Raw genomic sequence first — 20,506 nt, forward strand, 5'->3', positions numbered from 1 at the left:
CGTACTGGCATCTATTTTCATGTTACTAATCCTTTTTTTAGCTTGGCCTACTAGTATCTAATAAGTACTAGCATGCATTTAATAGGTACGTGTATCAAATGAATAAGCACTAGTATCTAACAAATAAGAACTAGTATCTAATGAATAAATACTAGCATCTATTTAATAGGCATGATGAGTATCTATAAAATAAGAACTAATACTATACGGAATACAGAATCCCAACAACGCCGCCTGGAGGTATCTTTATGTATATAACTTCATTAACGCTTAGACAAGTCAAGACATGTCTGAACAAGTATAAGGGCGCAGTCAATGCCTGTGTCCCAATTCAAAGGCTGCATTCTTCCAAGGCCACGACTTCAAAAGCGAAGGTTGAACTGAGCATTGTTAAGTGGGATGTCTAGCCTACTGTTCTTGTCGCCTAGCAACTGTGACAGCTTCCATAGTTGACCAGCAGGTTATATTCAACTGCCTAAAAAAAAAACTGGGTTCACAAGCTGTTTAAATATGTTCACCTTGGTCCATTTATATAAAGAGTATAAACTATATAAAATTGCATCTTGGTAAGATATATTTTATATATATATATATATTTTTTTTTTTTACATTTGTATCATTAGATTCATTAGATTATTCGAGTAGGTAGAACCACATTTAAGAGTGTAATCCTGCAATTTATCTAAAAAAAAATCCTGTCGTCACCGGCACGCAATGAATTCTGGGGTATGTGAGGCCGCAAAGTAAAACTGCAAGCTAACCAACTCCGTCAAATGCTTGTTTGATACTGTTTAGTTGTGTATGTTCTGCAGTATAATTTAGAAATGTAAGCTGAATTTGCACACCTATTTATCAAAGTAATGTGAAGCTATGTTTTTTTTTTATTGTAAATTTTATATTGCATTTTGTTTTCTCTGTTCATTGTAGAACACAACCATAAGGGCAAATGTGTTTAATACCTCAAACATGCAGAAATAATCCAAAATAAACCCTTCAGCTGGGACACTCTCTCTCTCGCTCCAGTTTCTCTAACCTGAAACTCCGACCACCATTTCTACTAGTGCTTAACCAAACCCTCTGAGCGTCCCTTACGCTTGTACAAGTACCTAATGAAATAACTAATAATATATAATAAATACATAGTCACAAACTAGTCAGAACTGAATGGTTGATATCTGAATGACAGATCCCCATAGAAGTCAATGGGAAAAAATGTATGTGTGTTACTAGTAACAATACAATAATTGTTAGTCACTGTTAAAATAAGTACTAGTATCTAATGCATACGTGCTAGTTTTTAATGAACAAGTACTAGTATCTAATGAACATGTACTAGTATCCATTTAATAGGTAACTAGTATCTAATGAATATATACTTATTCTTTAGGTACTAGGACCTTTTTAAAGATACAAGTACTAGTAACTAATGCAATAGATAGTTGCTAAAAACAAGCAATATAAACATGAAAGTAGATAGTTTTAAGGATTAAATGTCAAACGGCTTGCCATAGGAGGAAATTGTCTGTTCTCAAAATGGAATACTAGCTTTACTGCATATTGTTTAGTAGACGATGTATTGCTGAATTTAGCCAAAGTCCCTTTCTATCTCAAGTCTTTGATTAAGCTTGTTTAAAAATTGACCTAAAATGAATTAACATTGAACTGATTTGAGATGAATAATTAGACTTTACATCTTATTATGATGGTAACAATATTCAGAAAAGTATACTTCTTATTTTACTAATGCTGCATAATTTAGATACATTGAATTGAAAATGCCAATGAACATTTTCATTTCCAAGATGATAACTAGACACCACTCACTGAATTAAACATGCAATGTTAGAGGACTCCAGTTATTGTCCAGTTATCAGAAATAAATATGGTTATTTAGCTTTTTTTTTTAAACAGGTTTGTGTAGAATTTCTAGCCTTTTGGCTGTCCGATCAAAGAATCATTCAAAAAAGAAATGTAGCTAATATTACCTTTAATTTATTTATCATACTGAAAATAAAAGGTATAGTCAGTTGTGAATTGCATTGAAAGATTCAGTACCATTGCATAATAGGTTCAGTATTCTCTGTTGTATACTGCACATTTTTGCAATGCATGCAGCCAGAAAGCTTTGTTACCAGCTCTGAGTTTCAGCCACTATGCCAAACCAGCCTGGATTACAATCAGGTTACGTCAGTTGTTTGAGTAAAGACAAAAACATCTGCAAAATGTACAGTTTGCAAATCAGGTTTATTGGCAAAAATTTACAAACGTTTAGCGGTTTGCAATGAACAAATCAAATAGAAGTAATTGAAATAGCTCAACACAAATGTTTCAAGTGGTTTCCACAAATTCAACTTTTAATGACTTCTGCAGTCTCAAAATTACTCAACCCCCTGAATAGAATCCCTCACAACAGCACAAATCTGCAAAACAGATGTTGTCTCAAGCACACCTGATGCAACTTATCAAGGACATCACCAGGTGTGCTTGAGCTAGAACACATTAACTATCTGAACTGGCTAAGCCTGTTGAGTGTCACGTTTGACTGCATGTTAAAAATAAGGCTAAGTCAAAAGAATGGTCCAAAAAGTTGAGAAAAGATATCATCACCCTTCACAAACAATGAACAGGATACAAAAAGATAGCGAAGACACTAAATGTTCCTAGAGACACCGTTGGAAGCATAGTTTGCAAGTTCAAAGTTAAAGGAACAGTAGTTACACTACCAGGACGGGGAATAAAAAGGAAGCCATCAACTGCTGCAACCAGATTTCTGAGAAGGCAGGTTCAGAAAAATCCTCGAGTGACTGCAAAAGACCTGCAGCAAAACGTGGTGGCAACAGGCACTGAGGTTTCAGCTTTCGCAGTAAGGCATGTACTAAACGCATGCGGTTTCCATGCCAGAACTCCAAGACGTACACCACTACTGACCCAAAAGCACAAGAAAAGTGCTCAAAATCATATAAATAAGCCACAGATGTCCTGGGATTCTTTTTTGTGGAGCAATGAAACAAAACTGGAACTTGTCGGCCCTATGGATCAGCGGTATGTCCGGAGGAAGAAGAATGAAGCTTACGCTGAACACTCTGTCTACAGTTCAGCATGGTGGTGTTCGGTGATGCTCGGAGGCTGCTTTGCATCCTCTGGCAATGGAAATCTGCAGCGTGTGAAAGGCAATATGGATTCATTGAAGTAACAGGAAATCCTAGAAAACGTCATGCCGTCAGTGAGGAAGCTGAAGCTTGGCTTGGACCTTCCAACAGGACAATGATCCCAAGCATACCTCAAAATTCCACCAAGGCTTGGTTGCAGAAGAAGTCCTGGAAGATCCTACAGTGGCCATCACTGTCACCTGACTTGAACCCCATAGAAAATCTCTGGTGGGATTTAAAGGCGGCGGTTGCAGCCCACAAACACAAGAATATTACTGAACTGGAGGCCATTGCTCATGAGGAATAGGCTAAAGATTCCTCAGAAACGCTGCCAGAAGCTGGTATCTGGTTATATATCTTGTTTGCAGCAGGTCATAACAGCAAAAGGATGTTCTATTAAGTACTAAAGATGCTTGCCATGAAGGGGTTGAATAATTTTGAGACTGCAGAAGTCATTAAAAGTTGGGGAAACCACTTGAAACATGCGTTTTGTTGAGCTATTTTAATGACTTTTGTTTGATTTGCAATGGGGGTTGAATAATTTTGATTACAACTGTAAATAAATCAAACTAATTAATTTAGGGAGTAAACAGATTCCCAGGCATTAATATTAAGATAGGTCAGATGTTGGAATTCACTGTGACTGTACCAGTACTGTAATACTAAAATATTTTATTTTTCCATCTTTGGCAAATGGGTATAATGGTCATTCTGAGCTATCTGATATAAGTCTTTTGTGAGGTGTATCTATATTAAGTATCTGGACAATTAAGACAAAACTTAATGCATGAACATTATAAAGTGTCTAAAAATGTTTGTTAATGCATTATAATGTATTACCAGAAAAAAACATTTAACAGTATAAGGCTTTTAATATATTTACATTGATTTAGTTCATCATGGATACAGCATTGTGTCAATAATTCTGTTTCTCTATTATTTTCATATAAATACTAAAAGGTATCAAATCTACATGATTTCTGAAAACAGGAACTTTTCAATTGTCATTAGTACAGGACATCTAAACCACATGATTTCTACAGTACGAAGAGTGTGATTGTAAAAAGGTTGTGCTAAAATTCTATTAAGGAATGTGGAAACCTTGAACATGAGTTAATATTGTACGGCACAAAACATATGTTGAAAAGATTATTTTAGTTGTACACTTATATAAATAATTTCTATTTGTATGCCCGGTACTGTAATGCAACCTTTAAATTATGTTTTATTAACAAAGTTCGGGAGGAGCACGTTCAGATAATTAACACAAGTGGAGAGCACTCAGCAATCAATGGTAAGAGGTATATATACATTCAGCAGTCTCACCTCAATCCATTGACAGTTTAGCAGCATCCCTCCACCACACTTCTAGTCCTAACCACTTACATACATATGGGGAGTACTCTGGGTTAGGGCCGAACTCCGAGCTCGGAGCCCTCCCCCCGGACAGCACGCCAAATACGCATTAAACTTTACCCCCTCTAATTGTATGCAAGTGTGAACTCGTGAAACAGTTTTCTGACAATGAACGTTTTTCTGAGAAGCACCTTATAAGTTGAGAATTTCATGACCGAGGGTCTTGAGTCTTCTATAGTGGTTCTTCACTGTTGTGGGATGGCATCTGCTACTGTTTGTTCAGTCCTCTCTGTCCCAGCAGAGCTCTTGCAGTTCTCCGGTTTACTTCCCAGCTGATGGCCATACTCAAACTTAATCCTCAGTTCTCCCACCTGTGAGTGCGGAAGGATGTCTGGAATCCATTCGATCACAAAGGGCACTGGCTCCGTCTGCTCAGCAGCACAGGTCCCTGAGGGACGATACCACAGCGTTTTAGTTATGCAGTAAAGCATAATACTTGGAGTGATAACTATCCCCAGGCCTGGCTCCTGTCAGGAGCTTGGCCCACCCTGGCCCCTCACCAAATAACAACCAATTTCACAATTGGTGTGATGTTCAGAGTCCTATCCTACTTTCGGATACCATACAGTTGAGTGATAAAAAAGTCATAAAAAAACAACAACACAGCAATACAACAACAGTAGACAAGTCCTTAGCGTTGAGCCCTGTTTACATAGAGCCCCATTGAAGACCTGCCTCTTTGTCTTTTGTTATAAAATTAATAAAGTTACTAAATCTGTTACGGGGGAAAAAGATTAAATAATGTTAAAACTTCGGGCCCACCAGGAATTTCACTAGGCCCACCTTATATCTCAAAGCTGGAGTCAGGCCGAATTATCCCCTGGTAGAAACACCTCCAAGTGCCTTAGTTACTCAGATACTAAATGGTGATAGTTCATGTCTTATTTCATGCCAGTGTTATGCTAACCCATCATAAAAATGAAAAAAAGAAGTCATCATGACATAATCAAAAGTCAAAATCATAAGTCTTATTTATGATTAGAAATGTACTCTTAGAAATTAAGAAATAATTATGAGATAAAGTCAAAATTATGAAATACTAAGTCATAGTCAAAATTGTCAAAATTGAGACAGTAAAAGTGAAAACAGACAAAACAATTATGACAGAAAGATTAAATTATGAGATTAATTAATTAATTATGAATCTGACATCATAGTTATTATTGATTATAAATATATTATGTTATAATTTGGACTTGTCATAGTTTCAACTTATGTCATAATTATGATTCACCAAAGCATGATTTTTTTCTTATGTGGCTGAAATGGGCTTCCACAGAATCAAGTATTCCAGAAAGTGGTGTAATAATATATCTGGATACTGTATTGAATATAATGTACAATCTTTCTGTTGTGGCACCTAAAACATTTCCGCTTTGAAAACTGAAAATCAATCTCATATTTTAAGAGAATTACTATGATATCTAACACGCAGAGCAAAAAATCTTGCTAACCTATGAATTATGAAGAAATGTTTGAAAATGTAAAATTACCATGGTTTGACCATTTGTTGCTTTGGTCATGTCATGTGATATATAATTAATAAGGCATATGATGCATTTTTATGCCAACAACAAGCAATATTGTAGAATGTTTGAACAGGAATCAAATGGAAAGTTCTTTTAGCCAATGGAATCACTTTGGGGTCCATTGGGGATATGAATTGAAAGGGGAATGTGATTTGGCACAATCCAAGAACCCATAAATCCAATTCTATACAAAGGGTATTTTTACATGACAACAATGTACAAAAACGGAAAAGTTTTTCCTTTGCGTTTTTTCACTTACAGACGACAACATTGTCAAAACGTTTCCCGTTCACATGAATCTATGAAAACGACTAAAAAAGCTGTATTATGCTGCCAGGCCAGTAGTTGGCAATGTCAATTTGTAAAGAAACAATACATGCCTATAGACTGAACACATAATACGCATGCGCATGACGTCAGTGTTTTCACAAATTTGCATTTTTGTAGTTTACACGGAGACGACAATGGTACAGTTTTCAAAACATGCACTTTGAAACCCATTTTTAAAACTTAGTTTTCAGGGCCCCAAAACGGCACTGTTGTGTAAATGAACGGCCAAAATGCATAAAAAGTTTTTTTTAGTTGAAAACTGTGTCATGTAAACAGCCCCTAATTGAACACATCCACTTACCCACTCTGAGGAAGGTGCGTAGCTCCAGTGGTCTGATGGCCAGAGGCTTATTGGTGCGTGAATGGTGGCTGGTGTCTGATCCAGCATCAGGTGGGGTCTCCCGACAGCGGTACAGTGAATAGGAGCCATCACTGTTCTTCACAAAACTCTGAGTGAGTTCCAAAGGTAACTGTTCAAACAGAGTGCCCTCATTTAGAGACTGCCCACAGATGCTATGGCCATTAGTGAGGATCTGAAAACGCAGAAAACGGGTACACACCTCTGGTGTATCAAAGATTCGTTTCACGTGCATCAGGTTGGTAATGTGCCAGGTGTATTTAGAGAAAGAGCCCAGAGGTAAAGCGTCATCACGCACAAATGCTAAAAACACAAATGACAGAATATTAAAACAAGGTATAACAAGATTTATAATCAGAATTAGATTGATAGCACATGATCAATGGCTACACATATACTTACTGGTGGTGTAGTTGGGGAGTCTTCTTTTTTTTGAGCCCAATGATAAACGCTGCTGTAGGGCATTGAAGAAAGACTGAGGGATGTGGAACACCAACGGCTCTGGCTTGCCTGTTCACATCAAACTTCAACTTCAGTGTTAACTCAACATTCTAATCTGAAAATCTGATACAAAAAGGTTGTTGTATGTGAAAATCCCAGTAGATCAGCAGTTTCTGAAATAGACCAGCCCGTCTCTTAAGTCACTTAAATCACCTTTCTTCCCCATTCTGATGCTCAGTTTGAACTTCAGCAGATCGTCTTGACCATGTCTACATGCCTAAATACATTGATTTGCTGCCATATGATTGGATGATTAGATATTTGTGAAAACGAGCAATTGAACATACATATTATTTTATATTTTATATATATATATATATATATATATATATATATATATATATATATATATATATATATATGAGAAAGTATACAATATATTGACATAAGAAAAACATTTATATTTATATATTTTGAATATTTTATGACCATTTAGATTTATTGTACTTTTTTAGTTTTAATTATTCTATTTTTACACTAATTTCAGTTTTAAAAAAGTATATTCTTGTATGACTTATTTTAAAAAATATATATATATAAATTAGTGCTGCGAAAAAATTAATCGCGATTAATCGCATCCAAAATAAAAGTTTGTGTTTGCATAATATATATGTGTGTACTGTGTATAATTATTTTGTATATATAAATACACACATATGCATGTATATATTTAAGATTTTTATTTATTTATATATAAATTATTTATATTTATATATAATATAAATTATGTATAAATGTATATACAGTATATACATGCAAATATTTCTTAAATAAATACATGCATGTGTGTGTATTTATATATACAAAATAATTATACACAGTACACACACATATATTATGCAAACACAAACTTTTATTTTGGATGCGATTAATCGCAATTAATTTTTTCCCAGCACTAATATAAATCATAGTAGTATTTGTTGTTCTGCCCTTTTCATTTAAAAACAAAACAAAATCACTGTAGGATGATTCTCATTATTGTGCTTAATTGTAATAAAAATATTGTCAAATATTGAAAAACTGCAAATATAGGATAAATCTTAATTGTCCTAATATATGCTGCATTCAAGTTCTCTTGGAATGTCTGTAATTACAACTCACGGGTGTTCAAATCACTTTGGTTGGAGCAAGATGGAAATGCACCTTTTTGACGAAAAGCACCTTTTTACCCTACTCTACAAAATGTTTAATTAAAATGTGAGGAAAAGCAAATTATCTTCTTTTTTTTTTATCTTGAAGTGAACTTGTTTAACAGGCTTTGTGAAAGTCGCCCTAATGTTTTCTTACCATCAAACTGGAAGTGCATCGTCTGATGGATCCTCTCTGTAACACTGGCTAACCACTGCTGGAAACCCAATGACACATGCGTCTCATCCACCGGCTGGCTGCTTCCTGTTTAATTCACCCGACGACATTACACACATCAAAAACTACAAATTATGATAATGAAAGCCATGTGTACGTCATTTATATTTTCAAACTTAAAGGGGTAATGTAATTATAAATCTCTCAACATCTGTAACAGTGCTAAAGAACAATGACAGCCAGAGTGCTAGAAAAGAAACAGAAATAAAGAAAAGCAAAATCATGTAAGAGGAAATATTTGGAGCACCTGGGTTCTTAATTCCAGTAGAACTGGAGTGTTTTCTGTGAGTGGGCTTGCGCTGGTTTAGGGGGGGAGCAGAAGTGTCTTTGACAGCCAGAGGAGAAGCAGAGGACACAGAGGAAGCTGTGTGAAACAGTGACAGGTCCAGAAAGCCAAAGAATAAAATAGGAATACAGATTACAGAGGAGGTGGTCAGTAACCACAGAACATAACAGCAGCATTTAGACATCAACAACAGATTTCAGTGGGTGGAAAAGAAGAGGCTCTAGGAAGGATTCATTATGAGCCCCACACAGAATTTGCATTAACAGAAAGCTCAAAATTCAAATATCCATCATTCACAAAATCCCCTGCTTCCTTATGTGTCTGTTTATCAAACATTCTGGTGAATTTTATGTAAATGTGTGTAGTTGCTGCAAGTATGTCACACATTTTTCCATTCCAGTTGAACACCCCTTTTTTTAAAAGCACCTAGCAACATAACTAGCGACTTTTTGGACAAACCATAGCTATTTTCCATAGAAAATATTTGGATTAATCATCACTGACTGAAAACAGAATATCCTTCTTGTGGTTTGTTACTCAGATGGTTGTTATGCACGGTGTGCGAGAAAAATTAAGAAAGACATTTTGTAATTTCTAACCTTCTCTATGAGTGATAATTTTATACGTAAATATAACCAAAATCACAGCATAGCCATTGTCTTTAACTTATGTCTGTGGTGATTTTATCAGATCAAAATAAATAAGGATTTTAGAATTTCATACTCAATTCGTTGTCAGAAAAATATGTAAATGAGAACAGCTTTATTCGTAATTCGTCTGTATTAAAATACAGTATGTGAGAACAGAGAGTAGGAGAGAAGTAAATAGATGTAAAGGGTTAAAGCAACACTAAGGAACTTTTCCTCTTCGGTCGCCCTACAGGTTGGAAGCGGAATTGTCCATTACCGCTGTCGTAAATAATGTTGCCGCCCGCAGCCTACTGTTGCACGCACGCTCGCTGTTTATCTAGCACCAGCTTTGGAATGAACGATGTCTATAGAAAAGGTAGAGTATGTTGCATGATTTCATGAAAGTATGATGTATTGCGACATCAGAAACGAAGAAAAACTAAATAATGACTATCTTAACACTTGACGTAAAGCAAGTCAAATTTATAGTTTTCTTATGTCTCATTCGAACTACAGAAACGCAACCCGGTTTGGCAAACTTGCAAAGTGTGGTTATAGCAGATATAGGGAAGCAAAGCGAATGCAGAAGTGCCTTTCACCGTTACGACTTGATGAACCACTGATACGATTTTGGAAACATTATTTTAAGGTAAAAAAACGTTCCTTAGTGTTGCTTAAACACTAGGCAGAATAAAAATACAATGCAATCACAGCATTAAAGGAGTAGTTCACTTATGAATTAAAATTTCTTGATAATTTACTCACCCCCATGTCATCCAAGATGTTCATATCTTTCTTTCTTCAGTCGAAAAGAAAGTAAGGTTTTTGATGAAAACATTTCAGGATTGTTTTCCATATATTGGACTTCAACGGGAACCAACAGGTTGAAGGTCCAAATTGCAGTTTCAATGCATCTTCAAAGGGCTCTACACGATCCCAGCCGAGGAATAAGGGTCTTATCTAGTGAAACGATCATTTTCACACAAAAAAATAAATAAATAAATTTATTTTTATATTTATATTTATATACACTTTTTAACCACAAATGCTCATCTTGCACGTCCACGACTTCATGCGTTACGCAATCACGTAGGGGTGTGCCGGTTTAAGAATTGGTGATGACGGTTATGACGTGACTCAAATGTGACGGTTTGTAACATAACCGTTGTCGTCGGGTTGCGACGTTCGTCTGTTATAGGACAACTTAGTTTGAATAAACGAGCAGACACTAATTAGCTACTTGATCGTCTAAATTAAGGTTATTATTTAATCCGCAACCGCATCACAAAACTCATCATCCGCACCAACGTTTTTTTTACCAAATTTCAAAGCCGCACCCGCCCGCCATCCGCTGATTGTTTTGCAGTCTATGGACGATGCAATGCTCTGCTGATGCGAGCCGCAAGAAAGCCCTTGTCTGTTCTAGAAAGGATGCAGCAAAGATATTTAATGTATGAGGCATAGGCCTACGCTGAGTTTCATTCATTTACGATGAAATGCGCTCTAGTTCACAATGCAATGCAAGTGAACGCGGCGCGCCGGCGCCTCAATGTCACGGTTATTATATTGTCTGCTATATTTGCTTTTTATTTATTAAATACATGCAATTGGTTGATGAAACATTTATTAAAATTAAGATACAATTTGTACAAAATGAAACTCGCTTTAAAGAAAGTCTTTCTACAAAGCAAAACTTAATGAAGTGGTAAAAATCATGTCTGACGATTTACAAAACTAATTTGTTTAATAAATCTCATAATGATGGCACATCACTATATCATAGTCATAGCTTTTATTTCTATCTCAAATGATTGGCGGTCGGTCAGGGGGTACTTGGCAAAGAATCAAATACAGTTGGAAATGACATAGACCATTAATAACACAGACTGTTAACAATTGTTTTTAATTAGTATTTAAACATTCTCTATGATAAAAAATGTTTTTAAAAAATACTTTAATAACACGGTTTTGGCGGTTATAGAGTTCTAATGACGGTGTTCAACTATAACCGTCGGTCTCACGGTTATATACTAACCGTCACACCCCTACAATCACGTTGGAAAGGTAACGCGTGACGTAGGTGGAAAATGTAGGGCGAAAAAGTCCATCTCATTTTCTCCTCAAACTTCAAAATTGTCCGACATCGTTGTTTTACCTTTTATTTATTTATTTTGTAAAGGCATTAGATTTAGTCTTTGCACGTTCGCTTTGTAAACACTAGGCCGGTACTTCCGCCTAAGACCCTTATTCCTCGGCTGGGATCGTGTAAAGCCCTTTGAAGCTGCATTGAAACTTCAATTTGGACCTTCAGCCCATTGATATCCATTGAAGTCCACTATATGGAGAAAATCCCAAAATTTTCCTCAAAAACCTTAATTTATTTTCGACTAAAGAAAGAAAGACATGAATATCTTGGATGACGTGGGGGTGAGTAAATTATCAAGAAATTTTATTCTGGAGTGAACTAATCCTTTAACATGCTAATTAGCATCATCGTCTAATCATCCAATGACATTTAGCCATTTCAAGCAGACTTTAGCTACATTCCACTGAAATTAGTTGGCAACAGTGGGCCCGAGACAATCTGTGGACGGCTGGTCAGAGAAACTTACCCATAGACGACTCCATAAATTTGAGTCTCTTGGAACGATGAGAGATGGAGGGCTCAATGTGCTGCTGAGATATACCGAATGCTGTGGCATCTGCCCTGTCCTGCAGTCCTGGACATACACAATAATAACAGATGACAGTCATCTCTGATGCATAGAAAAACACTCCAGGTACCACATATAGACCTGTACCAAACCTAACTACACACAAATGCTTGCAGGAATAGAAACAGAAACTCTCCTTTAAGATAGCTAATTCTTGCCAACACGTAAAGAAGCATCGCATGTATCCTTAATGGAGAAGGCAATTCCAGAATTGACTGCGATATTTCAGGAAATATTTCATATATTAATATGATTCATTCAGTACCAAGAAGTATCAGTAAAAAGTTCAGTCTTTTAAAATGTCTGACCAATTATTCATCTACTATATATTTGTGTATAGACCAACGCTACTTTTGCGTCATCGAAGGGTAACGCCCCTTTTTGGGGGAAAACAAACGGATTCCCCTGAGAACAGAACTCGCTCGCTCTAGACCTGCAAAGTTTCTTGATAGCAAAAATCGCACAAACATACACTCTCTTTGGACTATTCAGACATCTACCACTATCTCGTGGAATCACCAAGTAAGTAGCCTATTTTTTTTGTCATTAACACACTCCCAGTATGACAAACTAGACGATGAGGCCATGTCAAGAGGAGTCGCTGGTTTACTTGGATCATATTTCACTTGATTTAAGCTATTGACATAGTTTTGTTGTCGACTAGCTATAACTTACTAGTTAGAAAGACGAAGCTGCTAGCAGCTACGTGATTAACGTTAGCTCTCACTAGGCACGCTACCTTGGCTGTTAACTGATTTTACTGTTGAAATAGTGGCAGGCTAGGACTAAAGTGGACTTGGCTGGTTTCTGCTTGTGTCTAGAAAGTGCTAGGACTTTGAAAGTTGTAAAAAGGTTTACAGTGTACGGCAAAATATGTATGGGACCTATGTATGGGGCATGTTTTTCATTGTCTCTACCCCACTTAAGGTACGGACTATTTATGTTTTTAGCATCTGACATGATTGTTCTGATTACAGTGTTTGAGGGTTTCTTACTAGTATAGCTAGTCGACAACAAAACTGTCAATAGCTTAAATCAAGTGAAATATGATCCAAGTAAACCACCGACTCCTCTTGACATGGCCTCATCGTCTAGTTTGTCATACTGTGAGTGTGTTAATGACAAAAAAATAGGCTAACGTTACTTACTTGGTGATTCCACGAGATAGTGGTAGATGTCTGAATAGTCCATATTTGGCCACTGCGTGGGGTCATTAATCCAGTTTTCGACCATTTCAAAGGGACACCTCTGTAACTCCCTATCCAGTAGCTTCTTTAAATACCGCTCACGGTCCTCGGCCGGCAAAGAGAGTGTATGTTTGTGCCATTTTTGCTATCAAGAAACTTTGCAGGTCTAGAGCGAGCGAGTTCTGTTCTCAGGGGAATCCGTTTGTCTTCCCCCAAAAAGGGGCGTTACCCTTCGATGACGCAAAAGTAGCGTTGGTCTATACATAATTAGATAGCAGAGCATCATGGTAACATCAAAAATGATCAGAAACAATTCAGTCAAGTCTCCTGTGCACTTCACATAAGGAGCACTATTTTTGAACTGTACAAGTTGCTTCCATCACTGAACTTACTTAAGAGGAACTATGACATTTTTGCAGTACAGCCGAAACAAACTATAGAAATAAAGGTGACTTGACTTCCTATATGGAGCTTTTCCAAATCTGTCACTTTTGGAACCTGGGATAGGATGCAACCTTAGAGCAGGGGTAGCCAACCCTGGAAGACTACCTTCCTGCAGACTTCAGTTTCAAGCCTGCTACAACACACTTGAATGTTTTTCAAGTAATCCTGGTTTAGGTGTGCTAGACCAGGAGAAGTGTTGGCTAACTCTGGGCAACTCTGGCCCTCGATATCCACTTTCCTGCACAGTTTAGCTCCAACCCCAATCAAACACACCTGAACAAGCTAATCAAGGTCTTCAGAATTACTAGAAAGCTACAGGCAGGTGAGTTTTATCAGGGTTAGAGCTGAACTCTGCAGCAAAGTCAATCACAAGGCACAGAGGCCCTAGACAGAAAGGAGGTTCGCTAGGTCAGTGGTTCTCAATTCCAGTCCTGGCGACCCACCGCTCTGCACAGTTTGTATTTCTGTCTTATTTGTCACACTCAGTTCAGATCATGGAGATCTCTCCTAATGAGCTGATGATAAGTGATGGTAAAATGAAGCTTTGTGAAGCACCTCTCAAATGTATCGTAAAATGGTACATTACTCAAAGCTTTGGAACACGGTGCACATTAACGACATCTTGTGGTCAAAAGGTAGAAAAGCTGCCTTTACGTCCCAGAAGACCCAGCCATTTTTTTATGGTTTCATATAAAAAAATCAGTTTGTGCTACAAAAACCATATGTATATGGCAATAAGTCAATAAAAGTATGTAGTCTATATAAATAAATGTCTTTCACATGTCATGAAACTGTATGAATAAATGAGTCTGAAAAAAAAAAAAAGTGCTTATGAACTGGGGATTAATATAAATTGACGTGCACAAAACTACACTTGTAAATATTCGTATTATGATTTATTCTTATCAAAGTGAATGACTCTCGAAACCTGCACAAGGGGTTCCCAGTACAGTGCTTCACTGTGAGTTTTTTTTTAATTTTTTTTTTATACAAGCTTTGAAGCTGAACGTCACATCACTGTTGATGATCTAATGATTGGGTGTGTTAGAGATAAGAGTCTTGTGCAGAGTGGTGGGTCGCCAGGACCAGAATTAAGAACCACTGCACTATGTTTTTCAGAATAGAGCTTATGTGGATGGAGATGCAGACAACCTAAATCAGGGGTATCCAATCCTGCTCCTGGAGGGCCACCATCCATCCAGCAGAGTTGAGCTCAAATCCTACTCAAACACACCTGAATCAAGGAGTGCGTGTCAATCAGCTTCCTAGGTCGTGAATCAGTATATTGTGTACTCGAATTAGGTTATTGCCTGGCTCAATACACATTGGGCTCAATTTCAGGTGACATCAGGGAATTTCAGGGGGTCAGAGGTGTTGCACAGTATAACCATATACATGCATTACATTCTAATTCAGGTATCATGAAGTAATGAATAACTTCTCACATATTTGTCCACCATGGTTAGTGTTTTATGAATATGTTCTTGTCAAGAGTTAGATCATGTTAGTTCTTAATGATACACATAACTTTATTTTATTTAATACAAATTAATTGGACCAATGAGGATTCTGAAGTAAAAAGTGCTTATAGAAACTAATGCAATTTTCATGTACATCAAATTGACGCATAAACCGAGCGTTCTTATTTGGTTGTTGTTGTTAATGTTATTATTTCAGTCACCGACAGGGGTGGGTGTTGTGAGGTTTTCGCGTGCAGCCGTCATAGGCAGCTGTGCACGAGCGCAAAACCTCACAACACCCACCCCTGTCGGTGATTGGTTGGAACACTATTTATTTGGGTTTTGAGTGGTGGTGAAACCAATTGTTTTTGTGTGCAGATATCAGAGCCTAGGCTGCCTACAGAGATGCGTTTTTTTGACGGCATGCTTATGGGGCGGGCAGCTAGCGGATCGTTAGCATAAGATCATTTATGTTTGGGCCTGAAATCGCTGATACAACCTTTAAGTTCCAGAGCATTATAAGGATATTGCGATTGAAACAGCTCTTGAAATGGCCGACTCCCTGATCAGTGGCCGGAGTACTAGGAAACTGAGATGCACCTAAGGTCTTAGGGGCTGTTTACACGACCCTGCTTTCAACTAAAAACAGAAAACATTTTATGTGTTTTGGCCGTTCATTTACAAGACTACTGCGTTTCGTGGGCCAGAAAATGTAAACTTTTGAAAACGGGTTTCAAAGTGCAAGTTTTTGAAATTGATACCATTATTAACTCTGTGTTAAAGGGCCCCTATTATGGATTTTTGAAAATGACCTTTCATGTAGTGTGTAACATAATTCTAAGTGAATGAAAACATCCTGCAAAGTTTTAAATCTGAAAGTGCATCGTATATAAAGTTATTGTCTTTCAAAAGTAAGAGTCGACTCTGAGTCAATGAAATTAATTGTTTTCCAAACGAGTCATAAGCCGTTTCGTTGTGACGTCAAGATGAAACATTAGTATATTGCCCTCCCACTTATTGTGCGCTCAGACACCAGGGGAAACTTGAACCTCAAACTGGCAGCTGATTCCTGTGGATACTGGATAGCATCATGTCAAGAAGACGCTGTGCTCTATAATGTAAAGGTAAAGCCGTTTTGTTTACACTGCCCAAGGACGAGCATGTGAAGAATCAGTGGTATAATCAGCAGTATAATCCTAAACTTTTGCTGTGTTCCCTTTATTTCACTGACGACTGCAGGTTCAATGCAGGATTCGCAAACCGTTTGTTCTCAAAAGATGGTGTTCAAAACACTTAGTTTTGAGTTTTATATTGTGTAGGTCTCCTGCTAACTGGCTAATTCACGTTATCATGGTCTTACTTAAATACTTCTGCTAATCAGTTTGTGGGCCACTATTACCTATAACTGTGTATATTAATGCAGATTGTCTGTCACTCTCACTACTTTGAGGAAAGATTAAGCATGGAGCAAGATTTGTTTTACAAACGTTTTTATGTTACATCAGTCATTCACGCTAGAGCTCGGCTAATGTATACATTGCATACATGCACTGTTATTGATACAGTTTCCATGTGTTCACCGCAATATATTACAAAAATACTCAGTAAATAAATTAAAATAATCGGTTTGTTGATGGAGATGCACTTGTTAATGCTGATGGTGAGGAATTAAAGTTGCAACATCTCATAATGTACCTCAAACTGAGTAGTGTATCACTGAGAAACACTGAGTCCTGCTCGAGTCGTCCTTGCGATGGAGGTTCTGGTTGAATAACTAGTTCTTCCAGTGTTTCATCATCGGACTCGCGCTCGCATTGATATGGTAAAATCAACGTCATTGTTCGTTACTGTGTTTATTTTAAGGTGTAGGAAGCCTCAGGACACGCAATCACAACAGACTGAGCTGTCTGGCCAATCAGAGCAGAGTAGCTCGCGGAAAGGAGGGATTTAGAGAGATTGATTCATTTGACGAGTCGTTTGAGAATCATTGAAAAATGTGGTGATGTGCAAATGTATATTATGAGGAAATTAAACTGTTTTTTTTACCTTTTATGCATGTAAACCTGTTGTAGGAGACTCCAAAACAACATTAAGAAACTTTAAAATAGCATAATAGGGGCACTTTAACTACAAAAATGCAAATTTGTGAAAACAGTGACGTCAGTCTATAGGCATATAGTTTTTATTTACAAAGTCACCTCGCCAACTACTGGCCTGGCATGCATATACGTGTGAACAGGGATCGTTTTGACAACGTTGTCACCTGTACACAAAAAAAAGCGCAAAAGAAAAACTTCAGTTTTTAGTACATCATTGTTGTGTAAACGTACCCTTAGAATTACTAGAAATTTTCAGGCAAGTGTGTAGGAGCAGGTTGAAGCTAAACTCTTGCAGGATTGGAGACCCCTGAGCTAAATGGTTGACTTACCATTCATGTTGTAGTTGAGGAAAGCTGAAAACTCAGTGGCAAGCTTCTCATCACTCGTGAAGGCACAAACGCAGGCATAGAAGTGCAGGCAATGTTCAGGTAAGCTGTGCTCATGGGAATTTTCTCGTTCTTTGACATTAGCATGACCCCCACTTCTTGCCCCCAAATCCCCCTTGGCATTGGATGCGTAGCATGCACAGCGAAAGTGAGCAGTACCCTCAGTCTTCTCTTTAACACTAGATAAGCCTACCGTCAAATGCAGCAGTCCCAGAGGGTGGGCTTCACCTGGCTGGCACTTCACTATTAGGGTACCTTTGGAGACCCTCTGCACTAAGGGTCCCGGTGTCTCTGTAGCCAGCCTCCACAACTCTTCCTTGGCCTGGGAAGTGGCCACCAGGGCCTCCAGCACAGAGCTCTTGAGTGGCAGAGGAGTTGCTTGGGTCTGACACTCCATTGCTTGCTTCACATGGGTACAGGGACTTTTGGATGTTTGCTGATTGGGTCCTTCAACTGTTGACTCGCTTTCGTTCTGCTGGCAAGAGGGCATGTAACAGCGACCGAGGTTGACACGGGTCAGCAAGGTTCCATCTGCGGTAGTAATAGCTGTATCCGTGAGGACTAACTCAACAAAGCCTCGCTGTTCTGAGCCACGTCCCCGCTGACGCACAGAGAATACCTGAGGCCCTCCAGCTCTACCACCTTCGCTGTCCGTCACAACTCGAACCACTTCAGACACCCCTTTCTTCAAACGTCCCGTCTCATGTTCCCCATCCCTGAAGATTGTTCCACAGGCCTTGTTCTTGCAGCTGAGACCGCGAGTGCCGTTGTAAATACCACACTGAGGGCACTTGCGGATGCCTCTTAAGGTAGCCTTGCCCAAGTTGGACAAGAACGCAGGAGTCTTCCGCTTGTCCCGAACTTTCCCGCTTAAGTTACTGGAGGTTTGAGTGACAGGAGAAACCACCGTTTGTGTCGCCAGCGGAATTCCAGAATTTACCAGAGGACCATCCATTGTTATCACACACACTGAAACCGAGAGTGATACAGAGAACAATTTTATTTTTCATGATCGTTTTAAGTGGTTTTTCACCTCTAAAAAGTAACAGGATACTTTAAAAGACAGTAAACAAAAAGAGCGCTGAATAAGGTGAATGTTTACCCCCAATCTATTGTTGGAAACAAAATGTGCAAAATTTTGTCTTCTATAATTTGTCAGCAACGAAGCAGCACTTCATTCACATGCAACTTGTGAATGACTCTATACTGTAAGTAAAGACAATTCACATAATTTACATAACAGTATTTTTTTTTATATGTGGGGCGGGGTGGAGTGGGCAACAGTACTGATGAAAGGCTAAAAATGCTCCTGGTACTATGATAGTATCAAGTTGCCATGACACTGAATGGCTAATATTAAAATGCCATGGAATGTGCTTGCTACTTCAAAGAATACCATTGTAGGCTACATGTTCAAAAAACCCTGTTGGCAATCTTGGCATAGCACATACATTTAAAAAAAAAAAAAAAAAAAACATACTGTATTGCCACGGTGGTACTGTGGTAACGTTACCATGGTACTGTATTTGGCTAATCTAAGACAATAACTCTTTAAGTATGATGAATGAGGATTAATTAAAATGATTAAAACTGATTAAATGATCGACCATAACCCTCATCATAGGTCTTAGTTAAACAATGATTTACACACTTCATAAAGTAAATTTAAATAATAAATACAAAAAAAACATAAAACATTCATTAAGATGTTTCTTCAAATTCTTCCACAAATTCTTTGCACAAATCGCATGAAAATGTCAGACATGTTCCTGCAATTACACAGTAGTACAGTATAGATTGACAAAGCATTGAAATGACATCGACTTTAACCTTAGCTGTGTGACAGTGAATGAATGCAATGAAGTAAATGATGATGGGAGACGGGCCAACCTCTACAAGGGCGCTTTCCAGACGCTCAGTGGTCAGATCCCACGGAAGATTTCACTTCAGAGACTCAGCAACCGTCGCCATTCCTCCTTACATACAGACGCTCTGCTGCGGCTGTAACGAGCTTTCCGATTGGCCATTGGGTGACCAATCAAATGCATACTGGGAACTGAAGCCAGTAGCAACTCTAAACTCATTAACATTTTGGAAATATAATTATTTCTTAGTTTCGCGGACTCGTTCATTTTCTTTCTGCATTTTAAGATAAAAAGTAGTTACGTAAAATAATAATGTTTTTTTCTTTTTTTTTTTTTCTTTTTTAATATAATGAAACTTTTTACAATTCCTTTATTTTTGCTACTTCAGATACAATTATAAACAGATTTTCTTTTACCTTCATCCTAGATATTCCATATTAAACAAATCGGTAACACTTCACAATAAGGTTTATTAGTTAACATTAATTCATGTATTAACTAACAATGAGCAATACATTTGTTACTGTATTTGTTCATCTTTGTTAACGTTACTTAAAAAATACAGCTGTTCATTGATTGTTCATGTTAGTTCACACAGAGCATTAACTAATGTTAACAAGATTTTAATTATTAGTAAATGTTAAAATGAACATTAACAAAGATGAATAAATGCTGTATACGTGCAGTTGTTTATTAGTTCATGCTCACTCTTAACTAATTAACCTTACTGTAAACTGTTACCAACATATCTCTTACATTACTACATTTTAAAAAAATAGGTAAAAAAA

At 37.5% G+C, this 20,506-nt stretch overlaps 1 protein-coding gene across 3 annotated transcripts; it reads right to left on the bottom strand.

Annotated features, from left to right (window-relative positions):
- Positions 1-2,225: 2,225 nt before the first annotated feature.
- Positions 2,226-19,847, bottom strand: cUnh2orf42 (chromosome Un C2orf42 homolog). Of its 3 annotated transcripts, none has more exons than XM_084114478.1 (9): positions 19,744-19,847; positions 17,797-18,822; positions 12,176-12,283; positions 8,896-9,012; positions 8,571-8,675; positions 7,185-7,292; positions 6,985-7,085; positions 6,726-6,873; positions 2,226-4,953 (listed from the first exon to the last, which is right to left on the bottom strand). In XM_084114478.1, the coding sequence occupies exons 2-9, from the start codon at positions 18,806-18,808 to the stop codon at positions 4,751-4,753; spliced, it is 1,902 nt and encodes a 633-aa protein (XP_083970604.1). In that variant the 5' UTR covers positions 18,809-18,822; positions 19,744-19,847; the 3' UTR covers positions 2,226-4,750. The 3 variants fall into 3 exon arrangements, with proteins under 3 accessions (XP_083970604.1, XP_083970603.1, XP_083970605.1); XM_084114477.1 differs by having other exon boundaries at positions 6,726-6,894; XM_084114479.1 differs by lacking the exon at positions 8,896-9,012 and having other exon boundaries at positions 6,726-6,894.
- Positions 19,848-20,506: the final 659 nt, after the last annotated feature.

The sequence above is a fragment of the Abramis brama genome (assembly GCF_963993115.1).
Source record: "Abramis brama genome assembly, chromosome: 5".
In the NCBI taxonomy this organism is placed as follows: domain Eukaryota; kingdom Metazoa; phylum Chordata; class Actinopteri; order Cypriniformes; family Leuciscidae; genus Abramis; species Abramis brama.

Coding starts and splice junctions, on each gene's coding strand:
- cUnh2orf42 (XM_084114477.1), bottom strand. CDS start 18,808: ATGGATGGTCCTCTGGTAAATTCTGGAATTCCGCTGGCGACACAAACG. Junction 12,284..17,796: donor CCTCAACTACAACATGAATG/GTAAGTCAACCA, acceptor GTGTATGTCCAG/GACTGCAGGACAGGGCAGAT. Junction 6,895..6,984: donor GAATCTTTGATACACCAGAG/GTGTGTACCCGT, acceptor CTGTTTGAACAG/TTACCTTTGGAACTCACTCA.